This window comes from Physeter macrocephalus, chromosome 10 (assembly GCF_002837175.3).
Source record: "Physeter macrocephalus isolate SW-GA chromosome 10, ASM283717v5, whole genome shotgun sequence".
Lineage (NCBI taxonomy): Eukaryota > Metazoa > Chordata > Mammalia > Artiodactyla > Physeteridae > Physeter > Physeter macrocephalus.
The window spans coordinates 25,279,942-25,303,240 of NC_041223.1; the positions used below are offsets into that span (position 1 = coordinate 25,279,942).

General features: G+C 42.7%; 1 protein-coding gene across 1 annotated transcript; it reads right to left on the bottom strand.

Moving 5' to 3' along the window:
• Positions 1 to 8,762: 8,762 nt before the first annotated feature.
• ABRACL (ABRA C-terminal like) lies at positions 8,763 to 22,983 on the bottom strand. The gene is made up of 3 exons (XM_007101027.2): positions 22,505 to 22,983; positions 17,240 to 17,306; positions 8,763 to 9,349 (listed from the first exon to the last, which is right to left on the bottom strand). Exons 2-3 carry the CDS (start codon positions 17,298 to 17,300, stop codon positions 9,165 to 9,167), a joined length of 246 nt encoding a protein of 81 aa, XP_007101089.1. The 5' UTR covers positions 17,301 to 17,306; positions 22,505 to 22,983; the 3' UTR covers positions 8,763 to 9,164.
• Between the last annotated feature and the right edge of the window lie 316 nt (positions 22,984 to 23,299).

Here is a 23,299-nt window from a genome sequence, read left to right on the forward strand (position 1 = left end):
GGCTCACGGGCCCAGCCGCTCCGCGGCACGTGGGATCCTCCCAGACCGGGGCGCGAACCCGGTTCCCCTGCATCGGCAGGCGGACGCGCAACCACTGCGCCACCAGGGAAGCCCTATACTTTGAATTTTGATCTTTTCCCAGGCTAGCGGTAAGTGGTATGACCCTGTCTCGTGATGCTGGGCATCGGCAGTGAGCTGCAGCTCCCAGCCAGCTACACGACCATGAAGGTGAACAACCGAAAACACTTACAACCATCTGTAGCCACACAACCGTTCCATTTTTCATTTTCAGTAGTCAATAAGTTACATGAGATATTCAGTACTTTATTACAAAATAGGCTTTGTTTTAGATGATTTTGCCCGACTGTAGGCTAACGTAAATATTCTGAGCACATAAGCTATGGTGTTCAGTCCGTTAGGTGTATTAAATGCATCTTCAACTTAGGATATTTTCAGTCTATGATGGGTTTATCAGATGTAACCCTATAAGTGGAGGAAGATTTGTACTGTATAGTTAGATATTATTATTATTCCTCCCATTTTACAGAGGAGGAGAGACCAAGACTTGAAGGTTATTATGTTTTCCCACCAGCCCAAGCCAAGGATCCAGTTCTTTGATTTGCTGAACCCCTCTTGGTTGCAGTGGTAGAGTCCTGAACTCAGGGGTAGATCCCAGCTCCAAAAACACCTCACCGTTATCACGGGCTCTAGGTGCTAATACCCTTTTCCTCTCCCTGCAGCCAGTTGTCAGCAAGCTCCTTCTCTGCTGATTACAACATCAACACACAGTAAATATTGAATATATGTATAGACTGTTTACTATTCTAATCAAATAGTGCACTCTACAAAGTTAATTTGGCACCTATTTAATCAGACACATAATTGTTATTGAATTGTACAGCAATTAGATAAAGTTGTTCCAATAAATTTTGTAATCTGCCCCCAAATAATTATCTCATATTTTCTACTCCCATTTTGTACTTTTGCAGGATCTACTATTTCCTGATATGATGTGCTAGTTCTTCTCCCACTTCCTCTTCTTCTATTTCTTCAGAACACACTCACATGAAATAAAATATGAAGAGTCTAGGTGTATTCCCCAATGGCCTAAATCCTACATTTCCCAGGGATAAGATCCTTCTGGGCTTCTCCTGGTACACCACACTGACTTTGCTGATCCTCTGTCTGGATGACCTGGAGGCTGAAGGAGTCACAGAAAGCAAGAATCTGGCAAAGCTTGTTTTGACAGGGCTACAGATGTAGCATAGGCTGGGGAATCTACACAACAGTGACCTCCAACACAGGTGATGCAAAGTAGAGCCGAAAATGAACTCTCAATTTCTTACATTTGCGATCTGGGAGTCTTAGAGCAAAAATATTAGAGAAAAGTTTGGTAATACAAGAAAGGGAGAGATGTACCACCTAAACAATGGTGAATCAATCACCTTTTTAATATTCTTTTACTCCTGAATCTGTTCTTAACTGCAGCAAATAAAGTCACAAATTCACAAGGATAAAGAGACTGTGAGAGGAGACAAAACGGATGGGCAACATTCGTAATCTTCTGGAGTTTGGAAAGCAGATGGAGGAATGATAATAGACTTGAGAAAGGTGCTACCTAAGCATCTACGATAGGGACTGAGCCATCCCCACCGCACAGGGCCCCAGAGAGGCTCAGAACATGGCACTTCCAGGGGACCCTTAAGGCAGGAATGAGATCCGTGAGTGGAATTAGGGGGACTGGCTGGCCATCCGTACACTGAGCTGGTAGACTTTCCCCAGGTCCCAGCTCCCCTCCCATAAATCCAGACAACTCCCCCTACTCCCCACTACACAGAGACACATGGGAAAATGGCGAGGAAGTAGTTCCATACCAGAGAACCCCAGTTATGGTTGAGAGAAAGGGTGATGGGGTGAGCTGAAAACAGGAGTAAAGAGTAGGACCTGCCAGTCTCTTCTGATTAACGAGTAGGACCTGCCAGTCTCTTCTCCTACTCTGCTTCCAAGTGCCAGCAGCCATGAGATACACCCAGGCCAAAAAAATAGCTGAATTCTTCTCAGGAGACTGAATGGCTTCAGAGGGAATTAAGCAACCTACAGTGTTGATGTTTGGGATTTTCACAATGAGAATCTTGCTTTCCATCTGATTACCACACAGCAAATCTCACTAGTACAAGTTGGCAAAATCTACCCCCAATCCAGAGCTTATCCATTTTTTAGTGACTCACTATTAAATATTAATGGAAAGCCAAAGACCTCTAGGTATTTGAGGAAATACTCCAGCAAAAACACACAAAAATAGAGATACAAACAAATTGAAAACAGGACCTCAGTTGAAACAGACAGTGCAGGAAGTAGAAGAAAACGTCAGTGAAACCATAATTAATATCCTCAGAGAGATGAGATATGAGATATTGTATCAACAAATGGAAACAGAATGCTACCTTTAATAAAAGTATTGGAAATTAAAATATGAAAATAGAATTTTAACTATCAATTTTAAACAATAAACCAAAGTAAATCTCTTAGAAAAATGAAAAGAGACAAAAGATGGAAGGGAAAACTTTTAAAATTAGAATATCAATTCAGAAGTACTAACGTCTAACTAACAAGAGTCCATGGAGGCAGGGGAGACACACACACCCACGCACAAAATGGAAGGAAAGAAATTATCAAAGAAAAAATGCAAGGAAATTTCCCCAAATTAAAGAACATAAGTTTCCAGATTGAAAGAATCAGTACAATGCCCACATTAAAAGGTTAAAAAATTATCCATACTAAGGTGTAATATGGCAAAACTTAAAGATCCTAAAAGTTTTCACAATAAAAAAAGTCACATAAAAAAGATAAGAAATTAGAATCTCATCTGACTTCTCCACAGCAGAACTAGAAGCTAGTTGACAACCTACTGATGCTACTTTTTCTACCTTGGAGCTCCTCTCTTTCTTACTCTCTCAGATACCTCTCTCTCTCTCTTTCTCCATCTCTGTCTCTCTCTCTCTCTCCAAGGAGCCATGTCACCCCAGAAGTTGCTGGCAGCTATTTTTTGACCAGGAAGGAAGTCATACTTAGAATGAAATCCATGAAACTGACATCACAGAAGGTGGAGTGGAAAAACAGAAGAAAACCAGGATCTTGGTGACATCACTGAGTTACTTGATCAAGCTATCCCTGAAGCCCTGCCTCCCTCTCAACATTTCATTACTCTTGACAGGTAGCTGCTCTATGGCCATTTAGACCTAGTCTCAGAAACCACTAGCATCATTACCACAGCATTCTATTTGCTGAAGCAGTCACAAGCCTGCCTAGATTCCAGGGGAGGAAAAGCGGAACTACCACTGGCTCTAAGAACTGAAGTTAATGAGTAGTAAACCCTGAGGCTCAAATGCAGCCTTTCCTGATATAGGACCTGTGCTTAGTGTATCAGAAAACTCATTCATAACCTGTGGACAGAACACCCCTTAGGAGCCACAGAGTTATTTCAAGGAGTCCAGGAAACCATATGCGCACCAAGCATTTTCTGTGGATAAATGATGTGTCTTATATACATAAATAACTGTATGATATCTTTACAGTGTAAGTACTGTTCTTACAAGTAATAAAATGCAAACTCATTTAAAAATCTTTGCTGAAATTGTAGCTTTTTGTATTTTATATCTTTTGTATTACGCATTTTGTATTATGTATTTTCTTAATCACGAATACTAAAAGTACAACTAACCTGTAGAGGAAATATTTTTCATGCTTAAAAGGGGTGGTCGGACTTCCCTGGTGGCGCAGTGGTTGAGAGTCCGCCTGCCGATGCAGGGGACACGGGTTCGTGCCCCGGTCCGGGAAGATCCCACATGCCGCGGAGCGGCTGGGCCCGTGAGCCGTGGCCGCTGAGCCTGCGCGTCCGGAGCCTGTGCTCCGCCACGGGAGAGGCCACAACAGTGAGAGGCCTGCGTACCGCAAAAACAAAAAACAAACAAACAAAAAAGGGTGGTCATATCTTCCAAATCGAAAGTTACTGCTTTCGTATTCTACTATAAATCACAGAGAATCTCTGAGGAAATGGTTAGAATGTAGACACACCGCCTGTCTGATCCACAGGCACATCTAAGGCAGCTCAGCTCACAGACCCTGTCGCAGCAGCTCCAGGCAATGTGCCTTCCCTGCCTGCATTTGCAGCATAGCTGATTGGACCAGGGGTGGGCAGCTGACCCAATCAATCCTTAAACTGGCCAATGACCTATGGGGTGGTCTGGCGCCATAAGGACAAACTGTGCTACTCTTTTATATTAAGCATTTTCATTTAGACATACAGACATTCAGCATATGAGACAGCCAGCAGCAAGAACTGACCCTAGTAGATCAAGGTAACGAGGGAGCAAACTAACCCTTAAGTAGAGGCTACCGATAGAGAAAAGATAGAGGATGAGGAAGCTAATTGCAAGCAGAAGAATCAAATAGAACGAAGTGGATCCAGGAACACAGCTGAGTGGTGTTGACAGAGAAGCTCTTAGGCAGCCAGGAGTGATTCTTTCCCACAGCTGTCCATTAGAATTGGACTGGGAGATGCTACTTCGTGGAAATGCTTGGGGCCCAACCCAGATTTATTCACTCAGAATCTCCGGAATATTTAGATGTTGAAAAAGCTACAAAAGCCATTCTGATGTCCTCTGGTTAGGAGTCCCTCACCCCCCAGGAGCCCTGCTGTGGTGCATTTTCCAGTCTCCTATTTCAGTGCGATGCTTCATCATCCTAAGTGCCCTGTATGCACGCTCACCGTTAATCTCCGTTACCCAGCGAAGAGCCTCCATTCTTTCCAACCAAAAGTGTCTCACTACAACAGTCACTAAAAGGAGAACTACGGGGGTAAAAAAATGTAAGAACCCTTTTGTTGAGGCTGCTAGAGATACACAAAAGCTACAAGAGAGGACTTTTCATACAAAATCATCTTCCGTAAAAAAATGTGGTCTTCTCTGATTTCTTATCATAAAAGGCTCCTGAGGAGTGAGTTTTCTTTGAAGAGTTATTTATATCTTTTGTTAAGGAAAAGGAAACTCCAAGATTATCCGACGACAAATAAATTAAAGGTACATGCCTTTCTCTTGACTTTTTCTAAATATACGAGGCTACAAATTAATGAGGTCAACCCCACGTGCCACACAGAAAAGCAGGCTTGTTCCTTTGCCATCACATATGTTTGTATTTTGTCTGTCAGTCCATAGGCCTTTTTTCCCCTCATTGTCTGGAACCGTAGGAAGCAGCTCAGACACCAGGGAAGTCTGGGATGTGAGTGTTCAATTAAGACAAGTTCCTCAAATCAACATTTCTGTAACTTATTTTTAAATTGTGCCTCCAGCACAAGAAGGAGTGCTTGGATTTTCTATGACGGGAACTTAAGGAAATTTGAGTTTGCACAAGTGGTAACATTAATCAATTTTTCAATCAACAGTCATTCACTCTGAAGACAAGCTATAATTATAGATTGTTTTGTATAATCTCAGTATACAAAATAGCACTGTTATGGATCTTACAAATTAAAGTTACTTCATAATGAGTGGTACTTATCAAATTATTTCATATAAGTTTTTTTTTGTTGGTTTGTTTGTTTTGCGGTACGCGGGCCTCTCACTGCCGTGGCCTCTCCCGCTGCGGAGCACAGGCTCCGGACGCGCAGGCGCAGCGGCCATGGCTCACGGGCCCAGCCGCTCCGCGGCACGTGGGATCTTCCCGGACCGGGGCGCGAACCCGTGTCCCCTGCATCGGCAGGCTGACCCTCAACCACTGCGCCACCAGGGAAGCCCAAGTTTTTTTTTTTTTTTACAGTTCTTTGTAATTCACTATTATTAAGACATACACTTAGAATTGTTTCTTCTGTCTTAAGTGTTCAAACTAATGTCCCAATCCTTTCCAGCCTCAGCTCCCAATACTCCTCTGTCCTTCCTTACCTTAAGTTACCTGCCTTTCTCTACCTTTGTAGGCAGAAACAACTCCACCAGTAAAGTCCTTCGGATCATCCTCCTGCTTTAAGGCAAACTTCACTTCATCCCAGTCCACCCTGTAACAAGTCATCATTTTTGCACCTGTATCCCTCTCTCATTTACCCAAAGCTTCTTCTATATTTAAAATATATTGTGCAAATTATTTGCTTCTCTTTGAGAATAATAATAACCCCTAGTGCCTAGCACAGTGACTTGAACAAAGTAGATACTGTACATTTTTGTTGCAAGAATGAAGAAATGTTTGTGGACAATTGTTTATAATTTCTAATTCCCATCCATCTATAGCCAATGACACTCATTACTGGGATGATTAACTGGAATGCAGTTTATGGCCAAGAAAAAGTATTTTCACTGTGATTCTGGGTCAAAAGAAATCAAATGTATGATTTTGAATGTTAAGACCATGATCCAAATAAGAACTATCCATATATTAAATTGTTACAAAGGAATTGACCATCTTGAATCTAAAGGAAAATACATAAAACTATATTATGGATGTCGGAAGTAGATAGGAATGCTGTTCTATTAAGTTTCTCAAAATAACTAAATAACCCCATGGATATATTTTTTCTGGAATATATTTCTCAAATTCTAAATCATTATGGGTTTGAAACTTTGAAACTTCATTGGATACTCACCAAGAAGATACTTAACAAAGTGATAAACTAAGTAACTATTTCAACTTCTGAAGATTTTTTAAGGGAGTCTTTGACTATGAGGTCAACCTGCTCTCAAAAAAATGCCATCAGACATGTGAGTTTCCCAGATTGCTTTCCTTTAAAAATTGCTTGTTTCTCAGCCCAGCCTTTTACAAAGCCTGTAGATTGTATGTCTTTTGTGTTTTCTAAATGCCTAATAATTAAAATTTCAAATTAAAGATAATAATAGAGGCAGAATTATGATTATCTATACATATCAAAATTGAGATGAAAATCAATCCTGAACCATAATTCTCAGGTCTCTGTCGATATTCCTGAACCTTCACCTGAGTTCCAGAACCAAATCCTCACTTGCTTACTACACATTTCCAGTCCAAATACTCCAAGTTCACCATGTCCAAATGTAACTCTCCCTAAAACCAGCCCTCCTGCTCCACTCAATTTCCCTATCTCTGCTAACACGTTATTCTCTCAGTTACTAAGGCCACACGAGTAGTAGCTTTTGACCATTTCTTCTCATTTATCTTTTGTTTTCTGCCACATATATATTTTATGGATTCATCCTCAAAAGATCTCTTTGTATCTATATTAAACCTGTGTTGTTCCCGTGTACTTAGCATCCTTCCCTTCGGGGAACTATCCCTCTCCTATTTGAGGTGAGGCTGTGAAGCACAGTCTCCTAACCAATCCTCACTCAGAAACAAGCATATGACCCAGGTCATTCAAGATATCTCATCCCTCTGGCAAATGTTATTGATCAGAGGGGTAGATTTATGCTGCAAGTGGAGCCAATCAGAGTTCCTTTCCTTGAATTCATAATTAATATATAATTCTCTCTCTGCTAGAGTTGCTAATCTAGGAGTAGACGAATTTGCAACTACCTGCAGGCATCTATATGCAGGAAACATATTTAGAGTAGAAAGAGAATGAGAATAAACCAAAGAAGTCATCAGAGCTGATATGGAAAGTCAGAGTGTTTAAACAAGTGTTTGCGTCCCTGGAGCCAGCCATGCCTGAATTCCATTCCATCCCTGGACTTGCCAGTTAGATGAGTCAAATTTCAAAATCCTGACTTGCCCACTTTCTGGCTAGGTAAACTTGGAGAAGCTCTTAACTCTTCTGTGTCTCTCTTACCTCATCTATACTACCTACCTCACAGGGTTATATGAGGATTAGCATAATAAATGCTTGATAAATGTTAGCAATGACTATGAAGTACCAGTGAATTCTGTTGTTCTTTAGTCTAGTTTGAATTGGGGTCCTGTCACACAAGAAAAGGTACTGGTGACAAAGTTTCAATTTCCTTTAAAATGTGTTTGGACTCCATCCTTCCTCTGTCTTCCCATTATCACCACCCCCATGAGATTCTTGAGCAATGTTTTTGCTGGCTTGTCTGACTACCTCTGCACTCTCCACAGTCCACCCTAGTTACCAGTGGCAGACCTACCTTCACGAAACATCACTTTCATCATGAAACTTTCCTGCTCCAATTTTTCCCCAGACTCCTCTCCCTGGCTTCCCAGGTTCAACGTTAATTAGCCAAACTGAATCACCTCTCTTCCTAACATTCCAGTCAACCTGACATCCTACCTTTCACAAGATCATGCCTTGCTAATTCATGTCCCTCTGCCTTACCTTGAGTCATCATCCTCACCCATCCCACCTTTTTCCCTCTGGGTATAATCAGCTCCAATCCTGCAAATTCTGCCTCCTCTATACCTCTTCCAACCATCATGCCTTTCACTGACCTTATCCTCCTTGAGATTCTGTATCATTTTCAGTTCGGTACTACAAGCTGCAACATGCAATCACGGATAATCCTGTATTATTTCAGGTGGGTCTAACTAATCCAATTAGAAAGTGAAGTTTTTAGGTTACATTTTGGGGGGCACGTCCCCTATCCCAGCGGCAAGCAAAATATAGGCATCAAAATTAATATTTTTTATAGGGCCAAATCATAACCCTAACCAACCCTACTTTTAAAATTCTGTAGTTTTAAGAGAATTTTTCTTCAAATCAAGATAACTTTTACTGCAGTTACCTAATCTTGATGCAAAAACTCGATTCTGAGAGATACATAAATCTCAAATGACAAAATAAGGCAATAAGGCAATTTTAAGAGAGTTACATGTTTTTATTACATAAACATTACATTCATTGTGGGAGCTGGTCTTCAAGTTTGCTTCTTGATTTCATAGAATGTCAAATATCTGTGGAAATTATCTAAGAATGATTTATGAAACAAACACTCTTGCATCCCCACCAAAAAAGCCTCATTGCCTACATTTTCCAGCCAGATTCCTGAGAAAAGTAATAGGTTTTGTTCATTTTACAGTGTAATACATAAATTTGCTTTCAAGATAAAAAAGGACAGGCTTCTAAAATGTCTCCCTTTCTTTATAAAGTTCTATAAAAATACATTAAGTATGCTAATATGTTTGTCCTTTGATGTAATATTCCAGTTTACCAGAAACAAAAAAAAAAACCCACAATAAACAAAGCTATGCAAGCCACATTAATCTTGCAGCAATATAATGTCAACATCATCATGAACACCTTGCAAAAGTAGCTCTCCTGGGTATGTAATCATCTTCCTTCTTTTTGCAGCTTTGAGAGTTCCTACCAGTGCTTCAAAGAGATTGGCACATTTGTCATCTCGGAAGAGGACCCCAAATTTCACACTTAATTTTCCATCAGCATCTGATTTGAGAAAACACAACGTTAGCCGATGCAAAGTCTGTTTCTTGCCACCATGTGTGGCAGATACACATAATCTTTCATAAACATCTAACTGAAGGTTAACCAAGATTACAGTTTAACAGTCAACAGTCAAAAATTCAGTGTAACCTCTTGCCAGATTCAAAAAGTGATAGAATAAATGCAATGTGTGGTACATCTCCTAGCTTCAGTGTCATCTGGACAGAGAGTGGAAGAGAACTAAGAAACAGTAACAAAAAGAGAATGTGTGGGACTTCCCTGGAGGTCCAGTGGTTAAGATTCTGTGCTTCTACTGCAGGGGACACAGGTTCGATCCCTGGTCTCCCTAGCTGGGGAACTAAGATCCAGCATGCCACACGGTGCAGCAAAAAAAAAAAAGTGAATGTGTTACAGCACTACAGTGGACAATTCCTCTCTCTGTCTAAATTTCGATTTTTTAATTGTTAGTTGTTGAATCGATAAAAATAACAAGTACAAGAGAAACCCCGCATCAGGAGCAGTGTTTCTCTAAGTGTGTTCTGAACATGCTCAGAATCCCCAGGGAAGGAGTGGTGACCTTAAAAATGAAGAAATCTTTATTTACCAGAATCCCTAGATTATCTAGTTTGAAGGCCAGTTTTTAATACAGATGTTAAAAGTTAAGGTAAACACTAAAAAGAAGTGAGCTATCAAGTCATGAAAAACGTGGAGGAACCTTAAATATGTATTACTTAGTGAAAGAAAGCAATCTGAAAAACCTACATGCTGTATGATTCCAACTATGGGATATTCTGGAAAAAGCAAAGCTATGGAAAAAGAGAAAACTAAGTAAAAAGATCAGTGGTTTTCAGTGGTTAGGATACGGGAGAGACGAACAGGCAGAGCACAGAGAATTTTTAAAGCAGTGAAGATACTCTATGATACTATAATGATGGGAGACACGTCCTTACGCATTAGTCAAGCCACAGAATGTACAATACCAAGAGTGAAATGTGATGTAAACCATGGACTCTGGGTGATAATGATATGTCAATGTAGAGTCATCAACTGTAACAAAGGTACCCCTCTGGTGGGGGATGTTGATAATGGGGGAGACTATGTATGTGTGGGGGTCAGAGGGTATATGGAAAATCTCTATACCTTCCTCTCAATTTTATTGCAAATCTAAAACTGTTCTAAAAAGAAAGGTTTTTTACAATTAAGGTGGATCTTTGGCTAAAAGTCAATCAACTGAAGTCTCAAAGGGTAATCTAGGACACCTTCCAACTGTTGGCTGTATCCTTTGACCTACCAGGCTGAACCCTTGACCCAGTCCCATCCTACTGCGCTGCTCCAAGTTCTTCCCTCCCAAAGCTGCGCGCCCTGTCAAGTAGATGGCCATCACAGTGAGAAGGGTTCTCGAGTTCCTGCGCTCCCCTGCTAGAGCTTATAGCCTGCAGCTTAGTAAACTCCTACTGTGGGTGCAGCCCTGTGCTGGGCACCAGAGGCAGAGAGAAGGAAGTATAGAATCACTTTCTAGCTATCAAAGAAATGGCTTCCATTCCCACAAGGACATAAACATATAGTAAAACAACAGCACAAAGCAGTACGTGATTGGATGTCAAGAACAAGATGACTGGGCTAGAATGGGAAGGGAAGACTTCAAGAAGGGCGGTACCTGTTCTGGACTTTAAAAGGAGTATAACACAGAGCTTCTTAAAAAAACTTGACAGTCCTCAGTTGAAATCCTGGCCATCTGCTAGTTGTTTGGCCTTGAGAACTTTTATGTAAGCTCCCTAAGCCTCAGTTTCCTCATCTGTATAATGGGGATCTTAATACCTCCCACGCTGTGAGGTTGGGGACACAGTTCTAAAGCACAAAGCACAGTGCCCAGCACATGCTAAGCACTTGATCGATGATCATTATTGGTTCAATTATTTTTTTATGGATATAATACATTTTATTTATCCATTTATCAGTTAACATTGGTTCAATTACGAATGAGAGAAATGGGGTATGTGCCATTAGGCACAGGTGAAACAATTAAGTGTCTAGGAGAACAGTAATTAGAGTGGATAATTTACTCACCGCAAGTAAACCATCTTAAGAGGAGAAAAAGAAGGAAATAAGTTTGTAAAGGAAAACAGAGAATGTTTGGCCTGGAAAGCAAAGATGCACCTGTTTGAGTTCCCTTTTTTTTTTGGCCGCGCCTCGTGGCTTGCGGGATCTTAGTTCTCCGACCAGGGATTGAACCTGCGCCCTCGGCAGTGAAAGTGCTGAGTCCTAACCACTGGTCCACAGGGAATTCCTGCACCTGTTTGATTTCTTAACTTCTAGCTGCACAACCCTCTGTTTGCAATGAGAATCTTTCACTGATTACAGGAATCAGTGCAGCTGCTGGTAACCTGGCAGTTCCTTCAAGCAATCTGAGTTGCAGTTAGGAGGGTAAAAATACCCCTCACAGGGTTATTGCAAAGATTAAAAGATAGAATATAGGTAAAGTCTTCTATAGAGTGCCAGCCTATGGTAAATTCTCAATTTAGGTTAAGTTTTTAAAGGTACCAAAGGCAGAAACCTGGCTGTAATCTCAGAGTTCTCCTGCCCACTCACCCCTCAATCTGACAAATGTCCAGGTGGTGCCACCTTCTTTGTATCTTCTGTTGCTCTAGCCTCTCCTCTTCATGGACAATTAATTCCTTGGTTCAGGCCCAAACTGATTCTCACGTGGGTAACTGCAAGACTCCCTATCAGTTTCCCCTTCTCCATGTTTACCCCAAATACACCCTCTACATTGATGCCGAATTTAAAATGTGGAAGAAACTTTGTATGACGCAAACTTAAATTGATATTCTTCTACTCTACTCTTTGAATAGCTCCCTATCACCTTCAAACTGAAGTGAAGACCATGGCCTCACAATTAAGACTCTCCATCCTCTGGCCCTTGCACTCATCTCTCCCCTGATCTCCTGCCATACCATTCCATGCACCTTGTGATACAGTCAAAATGAGCACCTTGGTGTTACCCAAGGTGACAGGAGTCACCTCCCCTGGTAACTTTGCCCATATTGAGCCATCTACCCAGCATCCTAGACCCTCTTTTTTAGCTAAATTCTTTTTCTTCAAAAATGGACTCAAATGTCACCTTCTCTGAGAAGCCATCCATGATTCCTTCAGTCGAGCTATTAAAGCTCTTCTTATAAAATTGAGTATATATCAATCAAAGCAGTCACCATCAATTAAAGTAATAATAGCTAACATTTATTGAGTAAAGTTGAATGCATTTATTGAACCGTTCAATGCATTTTACAATCATTAAAACTCAACCATTTTGTCAAAGATAAGACACAATTGATTGCAAGACAGCACCATTATTTTATGTTCCAATTAAACTTCCAATTTAACAACAGCACACCATGTATCATAAAATACGTCCATCTTGGGGCTTCCCTGGTGGCGCAATGGTTGGGAGTCCGCCTGCCGATGCAGGGGACAGGGGTTCGTGCCCCTGTCCGGGAAGATCCCACATGCCACGGAGCGGCTGGGCTCGTGAGCCATGGCCTCTGGGCCTGCGCGGCCGGAGCCTGTGCTCCGCAACGGGAGAGGCCACAGCAGTGAGAGGCCCGCGTACCACAAAATAAATAAATAAATAAATATTTTTTTTAAAGTCCTTCTTTTAGAGATTTTAAAGTGTGAAAAACAAATATCTTCAATACTCATTGAAAGAGTAGTAGTCAGAAAAGTTTAGAAATGTGCCCAAGGTCACACAGCAAGAACACAGAAGAGCTAGGATTCATTCCCAGAGTCTGACTTCAGAGCACACACTCCATTTTTAAAAAAATTTATTTATTTATTTATTTATTTATTTATGGCTGCATTGGGTCTTCGTTGCTGCGCGCAGGCTTTCTCTAGTTGTGGCGAGCGGGGGCTACTCTCCATTGTGGTGTGCGGGCTTCTCATTGCAGTGGCTTCCCTTGTTGCGGAGCACGGGCTCTAGGCATGTGGGCTCAGTAGTTGTGGCTCGTGGGCTCTAGAGTGCAGGCTCAGTAGTTGTGGCGCACGGGCTTAGTTGCTCCGCGACATGTGGAATCTTCCTGCACCGGGGCTTGAACCCGTTTCCCCTGCATTGGCAGGTGGATTCTTAACCACTGCACCACCAGGGAAGTCCCCCAGAGCACACACTCTTAACCACTTCCCAATACACGTTTCCAGTTTATCTGTCTTCTCGATACCTAAAGAGGCCCACAAGGGCTGAGACGGAATTTTGTTTATTTTCCCATCTCCAGCACTTGAGCACAAAGGTAGCATTCAAGAAATATTTGTTAAACGAAGGAGTTTAAATCTCCAAATAATCTTTATCCACTTAATTCTTTTCTACAGGATGAAAAATGAGAGACTTTAAAGAACTTTATTTTAAAATAAACAGGTAAAACTAAATTCATCAATCTCCAACTTCGGCTAATACATCACATTTAGATTAGTCTAAATATGATTAATCAAATAATAATTTAGATTAGTCAAAATTATTCCAGACACAACATAAATAACCATAACCTGTCAGTAGATAACATATCTCTATAGATGCTTTCCAACTTAAAAGTCATCTATTACCAGGAACAGGTAAGTCAAGGAGGCCTAGTGAAGTTGCAATGTTCAAAATATTTTCATCCTTATAGAAGTTAGGATAATTACTTTGTAGTCATCTAGTTTGTAAAGCTGCTCATTTTGAAGTGCGGGTTCAGTTTGCCTTAGCAAATAATAACACTGTGCTAGGGATACAGAGGTTAGACTTTTAAATGCAATTGAATCTGACCAATAAACACTAAGGTGACATGGAGAAAGATCTAATAAGAAAACCCAACAAATCTTTGGAAATATACCTTTAATATCTTTAACAATCCAAAGAATAGTACTACTCCCAAGAGTGACAAAGCTCGTCACAGAGCTCAGGAGAAACTGAGAATGTAGAAATGAGGAACACAGGTAGGGGCATCACTATGGAAAATAAGACTCACTGAGGGACTTCCCTGGTGGCGCAATGGTTAAGAATCCGCCTGCCAATTCAGGGGACATGGGTTCGATCCCTGGTCCAGGAAGATCCCACATGCCGTGGAGCAACTAAGCCCGTGGGCCACAACTACTGAGCCTGTGCTCTAGAGCCCACAAGCCACAACTACTGAGCCCACGTGCCACAACTACTGAAGCCTGAGCGCCTAGAGCCCGTGCTCCGCAACAAGAGAAGCCACTGCAATGAGAAGCTTGCTCACCACAGGGAAGAGTAGCCCCCTCTCAGCGCAACTAGAGAAAGCCCGCGCGCAGCAATGAAGACCCAATGCAGCCAAAAATAAATAAACAAATAAATAAATAAATAAAAACTGAACTTCCATCGAGTGAATATGGTGAAGTGGGTGGGAGAAGAATGGGATTAGGAGAGATTGTTCATGTGTTTGATTAGAGTGATGCAATGTGAGAACTTAGCAAGCTGAGGATGGAGAAAGGGAACCATGAGCCGAGGAAGGCAGACTGCCTCTGGAAGCTAGAAAAAAGGCTAGGAAACAGATTCTCTAGAGCTTCCAGAAAGGAATGCACCCTGCCAACACCTTGATTTTAGCCCAGGTGACCCTTATCAGACTCCGTTGTGGTCTGAATGGCTGTGTTCTTCCAAAATTCATATGTGGAAATCCTAACCCCACAAGGTAATGATATTAGTAGGTGGGCCCTTTGGGAGGTGCCAAAGTCATGGGGGGTGTAAGGGTGTAAAGTCATGAGTCATAAGGATTAATGCCTTATAAAAGAGGCTGCAAGATTTCATCAGCCATAACAAAAAGATGAAACCTTGCCATTTGTGACAACATGGATGCACCTTGAGGGTATTATGCTAAGTGAAATAAGACAGAGAAAGACAAATGCCATATGATTTCACTCATATGTGGAATATGAAAAACAAACAAACAAAACCCCCCAAATAAATGAACAAACCAAACCAAACAGAAGAGCATGCTGTGTTGTATCACATGAAACTTACACAATCTTATAAATCAATGTTACCACAATGATAGATAGATAGATAGATAGATAGATAAAAAGGCTGCAAAGAGATGCCTAGTCTCTTTCACCATGAGAAGATACAAGAAGTCTGAGACCTGGAAGAGGACTCCAAGCTGACCATGCTGGCTCCCTGATCTCAGACCTCCAGCCTTCAGAAGTATGAGCAATTAATTTCTGCTGTTTATAAGCCACCCAGTCCAGAGTATTTTGTTATAGCAGCCCAAACAGACTGAGACAGACTCCCAACCTACATGACCATTAAGATATTAAATGTGGACAAAACTATAATTCAAAAAGATACATGCACCTCTATGATCATAGCAGCACTATTCACTATAGCCAAGACATGGAAGCAACCAAAATGTCTATCAACAGATGAATGGATAAAGAAGATGTGGAACATATATACAATGGAATACTACTCGGCCATAAAACAGAATGAGATATCAGCATTTGCAGCAACATGGATGGACCTAGAGATTATCATGCTAAGTGAAGTAAGTCAGAAAGAGAAAGACAAATACCATACGATATCACTTATATGTAGAATCTAAACTATGACAAAATGAACTTATTTACAAAACAGAAACAGTCTCACAGACATAGAGAACAGACTTGTGGTTGCCAAGTGGGAGGGTATATGGGGGAGGAATGGATTAGGAGTTTGGGGTTAGCAGATGCAGACTATTGTATATAGAATGGGTAAACAACAAGGTCCTACTGTATAGCACAGGGAACTATTTCAATATCCTGTGATAAACCATAATGGAAAAGAATATGAAAAAGAATATATATACATATATATAACTGAATCACTTTGCTGTACAGACGAAATTAATACAACGTTGTAAATCAACTACACTTCAATAAAATATATTTTTTTAAAAAGATATTAAATGTGTTGCTTCATGCACAAAGTTTATAGTACTGTTACATCAGCAACAAAAAACTACAGGGGACATTTGATACTAATGGCTTAATGGAATTTTCAAGGTACCTCTTGTTATTTCAAATGATTTGTGATTCATAAGTAGACAGAGCTATAAGTAAGAAGAATCAAGCTATAATGACAAGCAACTCTTTCAAGGTAATTTTTAAAGTTGTTTTTCACTTATATGACATAATTTTTAAACTTTGGGTTCCATTATCCCAGTTGTTGCTGAATGTATCTACTGCTCTTACAATTTTCGAGATGCTCCCCAAACTCTCGTATGTCTGGTCTGAGATGCACGAAATACTTACAGCTACAAGCATAACAGTTGCTTTCATTACAACTTAGGAAAAGGACACTAATACTACCAATTTTACATGTCACAAATTTCACAATAGCTGCTTATATGCTGCTAGGGGGAAAGCTAACTTTAAAAGAAAACTACCTAAAGGATGGGTTCTTTTAGTTATATACACATAAACACCTGATTATACAAAACTCAAAAACTTGGAGAAAATAAAGACAATTTATTGAAATTTCAATCTGAGTCCCTAGTCATTTGGCAATTTGCAAAATGGTGGCAGGGTAAAGCAGGAAAAAAATGAATTTTAATAGTGTGACAAATAAAAATTTGAACATGATTTAATTACAAGATTTCAGTGCAGCTAGGTTACAGAAGTACAGCAATTTTCTTTCCATTCAAAGGATAATGAAATATCTCAACCACTCTTTGTATAAGAAACACAATACCCCAGTGGCTCTCTGTCTCCAGAAATCACTTCAAGGCTAACAGCAGTTATCACCTGAGGCTGACAGAAGAGCTGCCATTAACTGTGTCCTGAATCCCTAGGTGATCCCTTCATATGCCTCTAAAAGTTAGTCCTACCTGCTCTAACACAAACTCAGAAGAAATACTGTATCCATGTTATAATACTTACTTTTTGAACCCAGACGATGAATTTCCTCCACTAAGAGGTTAACTTCGCGATCCACATTCATTGCTGCCTGAGGGAGAAAAAAATAAATGTGTATTACTACAGTTTCTACATTCCATTAAACACACCTTGCAAAATCCAAGGGCCCTTTCTTTTTTTCATGTAGCATTTGTAACTATTAATTTACTGTGGCCACCTTCCTAAAAATACTTGCATGATGTACCCAGCCCTAGAGTACCTCCATTTCCCCAATTTTATAACTGCCCCTCTGGGCTGACCCCACTCTTCTTCTACACGGTCTACTGCGCAGAATGAAGCCATTCTCCCTGCACCCACTATGAACTCTAAGCCCATGCTCTGGGCACCAAAAATACAAAGGTGAGTGACACAGCACCTGCCCTCAGGGAACTCACCATCCAGACGCAGAGAAAGGCCTGGAATGAATAACAATGTGACAAGAAAGCCCTCTTTCAGTGGTGGGTCCAAGGCATTAAGGGAACACAAAGGAGGAAGCCACAGAAGTTTTTGTCACTGGGGAGGAGTGGCCAGTAGACAGTTGGGAAAGAATGTTCTAGGCACAGGGAAGAGTATATAGAAAAGCACAGAAGCAAAAAACAAAACAAAACCACAGCACACTTGGGGCAGGCCCTAAGCTAGAAGCTGGTGGTACCAGGATAAACCAACACAATCCCTCCCCTCCGGGAGCCTGCGGTCCAATAAGGAAGGTGGATCCAGGTGGATCCAAGGCAATTTTAATACCATGGGGTCAGCGCAATGATGACTTCTGGGTCCCTTCCCCCAGCAGTGCCCAGTGCAACCTGACTGTAATGGAGAGCCTGCGATGAAAACCATTCATGTTTGGATAAGGAGTTCAGGACTAACAGCGGCTGTGAGAATCCCCTTGGCTCATGAGGTCCTCCACGGGCTCGGCTGTGCCCACCATTCCACCATTCCAGCCGCCTCAAATCTACTCCCTTGAATCCAGGCTGCAGTTCCAAGGGGCTTCTTTTTATTCCTCAAATACCCTTCACTCTCACACCTCCAGCCTTGCCATATCCTGTTTCTTCTTCAACCCGGACTCTGGCTATTCCTCTTTCTTGGGGCTAACTTCCACATGTGCAGTCCCAGCTGAGATATAACTTCCTGCAGGAAGCCCTCCCTGAATCCCTGGAGTAGGAGAGCTCTCCCGTGTGTGTTCCCACAGCATGTGTGCCCTCTTCATTTCACTTGATTAGAATTGACACTTCTCAGTTTTTATCACTAGACAGTGAGCTCCTCTATGCGGGGATCTGACTGTCATGCTCACTGCTGGACCACGTCTGGCACCAAGAGCAGGAGTTCAATAAATAACTGGTTGGGCTTCCCTGGTGGCGCAGTGGTTGAGAGTCCGCCTGCCGATGCAGGGGACACAGGTTCGTGCCCCAGTCTGGGAAGATCCCACATGCCGCGGAGCAGCTGGGCCCGTGAGCCATGGCCGCTGAGCCTGCGCGTCCGGAACCTGTGCTCCGCAACGGGAGGGACCACAACAGTGACAGGCCCGCGTACCGCAAAAAAAAAAAAAAAAAAAAAAAAAAAGTAAATAAATAAATAATTGGTTTGCAGACTGGAAAATGAGCAAAGACATGAGAAGGGATGGAACCACACATGTGGGTGTTGTCACCATGGAGCTGCTGATTTATGTGAGGAACAGAGAGGAGCTCTGAGAGGGAGGAAATGCACTCAGACAGAAAAGGTAAAGGGGCCTGGCAAACACCTACGGAAAGTGGGAGGAGACAAACACAGCAAGAAACAGGAAAGTGCAGGTAGAGCTGGAGGAGAGAAACCCAACCTTGTTGGCTCAAAGAAGTAAAGTATAGAAGTAAAGGAAGAAGAATGAGTTTCTATAGGAAGGCAGTAATTTACAGTGAAAACAGCAACATGAGGGTTGGCAAGTATGAGCAGCTGGGCAAAAGGAATCAATTCAGTCTGTTTGCAAATTGTAAGTTTTCCAAATCAAATAAAAGAGTGGGATTGTGTGAATGGTTTACGTTGGGGTGATGATTTGGAAGAAACAACTTTATTCAGACAGATTGTAACTAATTCTCGGTAGCTTTGAAAAAACAAGAATGACATCTATGTTTAAACGATATTGATCAAGACCCCAGATTTTCTATCAGCTAATAATAAAAGCACCACTACACTGCTACACTTTCGTGTAAATCTTATAATTTAAGAAGCCTACATTTCAATAAAATGCAACATCTTAGGTTAATGCATCTACATAAAACCGAATATCAAAAATTATAGTGTCCAAATGTGGGAACTTTGTGTTGGTGAAATTATTATATTCAATTCAAGATAGTTTAAGAGAGACACTAAAAAGGTAAAACATACCCAGAGGACACAACTGAAAGACATGCCATCAGAATAATGGTAAGAAAAAAACCTGTTAATGTCAGTGTGGTGGACAGCTGTTATATTTCCCTGCTCAGCACCCATTCCGCCTTCTGGCACCAGCAGTCTAATGTTTGTTTGGATAGAGCCTTTTCTTCCTTACTCTAAACCCATGTATCTTGGGTAGAGCCTCACCCTGGACTCCAAGAGTGGTTCAAAGTCCGAATACTTGGTTTGGGACATAGGATAGGTGATCCCATCCTGAACAATGGGTTCAGCCCATGAATTTTGCCAGAACTACTAGTAAAAAAGACACTTTCCTACTGGGTTTTAAGGTATAAGCTCACAGCCCCTATATAAATGGCTACCATGTGAAAAGAGCCTGCCAGGAATAAAGCTGACACAAAGAAAAATCCAGCCACATAACAATGATTGAGTCTGTATATGACCTTGGACTTTCCAGTTACATGAACCAATCTTTCCTGGTTTGGCTTGTGCTGGTATGCTTAAGTTTCTGTCACTTGCACTCTAAAGAATCTTGACTTTTAAAGTTAGCCTAGAGAAGACCTGTTGCTATTTTTTAAAAATTAAAGCTCCTTTTATGTACTTATGTGAATAGACTTATTTTGTGTTGCTCTACTGGGTAGGATGGATAGATGGAACAGAAAGGCAGATTTGAAAGCCATATGAGACAAAATTTCTCTAACAATCAAAACGGTCTAACAGTGAATAAAGTTTGCAGTAGTAATATGGATCTCTGAGGGCTGATGAAGAAATCAGCCCACATTGGACAATATAGAAAGGGAAATGTCCGAGGGGATTACAGTCCTTTCCAATTCTCAGATGCTTTGATTTCCTCCCACCCTGAATATTTCTCTCTTTAACATCGTTTTCCACTCTTTCCACCCCCCACCAGCCACACACTTCAGACCTAATTCTCCTTTAATAATGAGACTCAAAGAGGAAATCCCGCCCTTAAGTACTGTGAATTCCTGGATCACATTAAGCAGATGTATGTTCATCCAATTTTAAGACAGGAAGACAACCAGAATTTCTTTGTAATTAATTACACCTGAGGCTCCTTATCGGCATTAATTCATGTAAACCTAAGAACCTTACAAAGTAATATTATTTATCCCCATTTTATGGATGATGAAACTGACTCCGAGGGGCTTCCCACAATTAAATGCCGTTTCTACTGCATCATTCTGGCTCTTCTCCTTTTTTAAAAATTTTGTTTTATTTATTTATTTATTTTTTGCTGGTTATTATGCCAACTGCACTAAATATAACAGTGGGTTGTATTTGTGTGAAATATTACATGCTGAGCACTTACTAAGGCAGACACTTAGAAAGTAAGAAAGGCTCCCTGCGCTGACCCTTCCGAGTAGGAAAATAACAGGCTTAGAAACTATTGCTAGCATACATAATTTGGCATGGTTTACATCTTTATTTGATTATTTAATGAGGACAAAGGAGTATAAAATACTCTGTTGCACAATCCTTGGAAGACCCATGACATTTTATAAGGACAGAAGCCTGGGACTGGTGTTAAGCAGCGAGATCAAGAACAATGAGAGGCCATGGGCAGAGCAAGTCTAAGGGAAAGAGAGCCCCTCAGTGGGAGGCTCAGGGGAAGGCGATGGCAGATGCTAGTCGGGCGCTCTAATTGAGACAGAATCCAATTAGGCACTGTGCGTGGGAATCACAAAGAAAGCGGAATGTGGGAGCACTGGGCCATCTGGGCCATATGCTGAAATGCTCCACCATCAATATGCGCTTAAGAATATATTTAAGGACTCTCATAGCTTTTTTCTTTGGGTGGTTGGTTCCTTTTTCGTTTTGTTGGTTTTTTTTTTTTTTTTTTTTTAAGTTTGGAGGCAATACCTAGAAATTTTCTAATGTCAAGGAATAAGCCTACTGGAGTGGGGACATCTTGGAATGAGGAGCCACCTCTCCACACTGGGGCTGGCCACTGTTTCCCAGCCCTCCTTCACAATCCCTGACGAGCAGCTGATGCGGGTCAAAGAATGACTGGGTTCCTTCCTGCCCCTCGCAGGCGCGCACACACTCCATATTTGGTCAACCCTGCGCCAAGTTTGGGAGCTGTCGCGGAAGGGGTCCCAAAACCCTGTCCCCAGCGGGCCATCACACGGTCACCACCGATACCAGTGCAGAGCCGGGGAGCGCGGGGTTCGGCCCCCTGCTCCGGGGCGCACGGCTGGCTCCCGGGCGACCTCCCCAGGAGGAACCGCATTCCGGAAGCCTTTGTCTCCGAGAGTCTCGCGCCAGCGCCGCCTGCCCGCGCTCCCCGGCTGTCGGTGCGCCCCCGGCGCGCCCCGAGAGCGAGCGCCCAAACCGAGCGACGCAAACGGACCCAGCCTGGGGCTCCCCGAGTCGCTGGTGTCCCCTCACTACCACCCACGCCGCACACAGAATCGGGAGCGTACAGATCCGCACCCGCCGCCGGCGCCGCAGAGCGCACTGCCCTGAAGCCACCAGATTCCTCGGGGGAGCCGGTCCCCTCACTCCCAGCCCGTCCCCGTTCAGCTCTGCGGAACTGGCTCCCCAAGCGCAAAGCGGACACGTTGCTCCGCGGTAAAAAATCTTTAAACGCTGCGGGTCTCCCTGCCCTGTCCGCCCCCGGTCGGCAAAACGTCACGTGAGCCGAGGGCGGAAGTCTGCTGGAGAGTTGGGGGACGCAGGGGCGCGCCCACCCGGTCCCCCGCACCCGCTCAGCCCAAGGTCAGTTATACCCTCCAGGCGTCTTAGCCCCCTCCCGGTCCCGGCTCTCCACCCGCAGCCCACGATCCCCGCGGCTGCTTGGCCTCCACCGGCTACCCCCGTCCATCCTTCATACCTACCTGGCCACACCTTCCCAGGGCAATCACTCACCTCTCCGCCTCCTTTTCTTTTCCGAGAAAACTGGGGCTGCGTCGGTGCGGGCTGGTTATCTTCTTCAACGCACTGGGGAGGAAGAAGCTGAGGAAGGAAGTGACTGAGGCAGAAAAGAAAGGCTGGTGTGCAGGAGGAGGAAGGCTAGCGGGGGGAGGGGGGTGAGAGTTTCAGTGCTCAGCAATGCGGCCGCCCACACTCCCAGGGACAAGCCTATAAGGGGGAAACTCAGGAGAGGAGATGCTTGAGTTTCGGGCAGACTCCAGACAGGTGGCGGAGCGCTGGAGGCTTCTAGGAAAATGCGCCCAGAGCTTCGATTACCGCCGCCTTTCCCCCGCGCCGCTCGGAGCCACGGATCCTCAACCCCAGCATCTGATCCTGGACGTTGACTTCCCGCCAGGATCTCTCTCCTAACTTAGGAAACAAAGCGTCCCCAGCGTGCTGAATGCTGAGGTCTCCTAGGAGGAACGTAAGCCAGGAGCAGGGGCCTTCAGAAACCTACAGACGTGACAACAGGATGGTCAGTTTTGCAAAAGAAAATTCATGTTTGAAAACCAGTTTGTTCTATTGTGAAGAAACTACTTGGACAAAGCTAATTCTTGGTCCCGGTCAATATAGATTTCTTCCCCTCTTTATTATTTCCTACATGTAACCGCATAATTCAATCATTTTATTCATGCGTCCTTTATTTTAGTAACTGTTGTTTTAATCAGGGTGTGTTTGTGTGTGTGTGTGTATGTGTGTGACATGTTTGCTGTACCTGGCGTCCCTTCATAAAGGAAACCGAGACCCTGC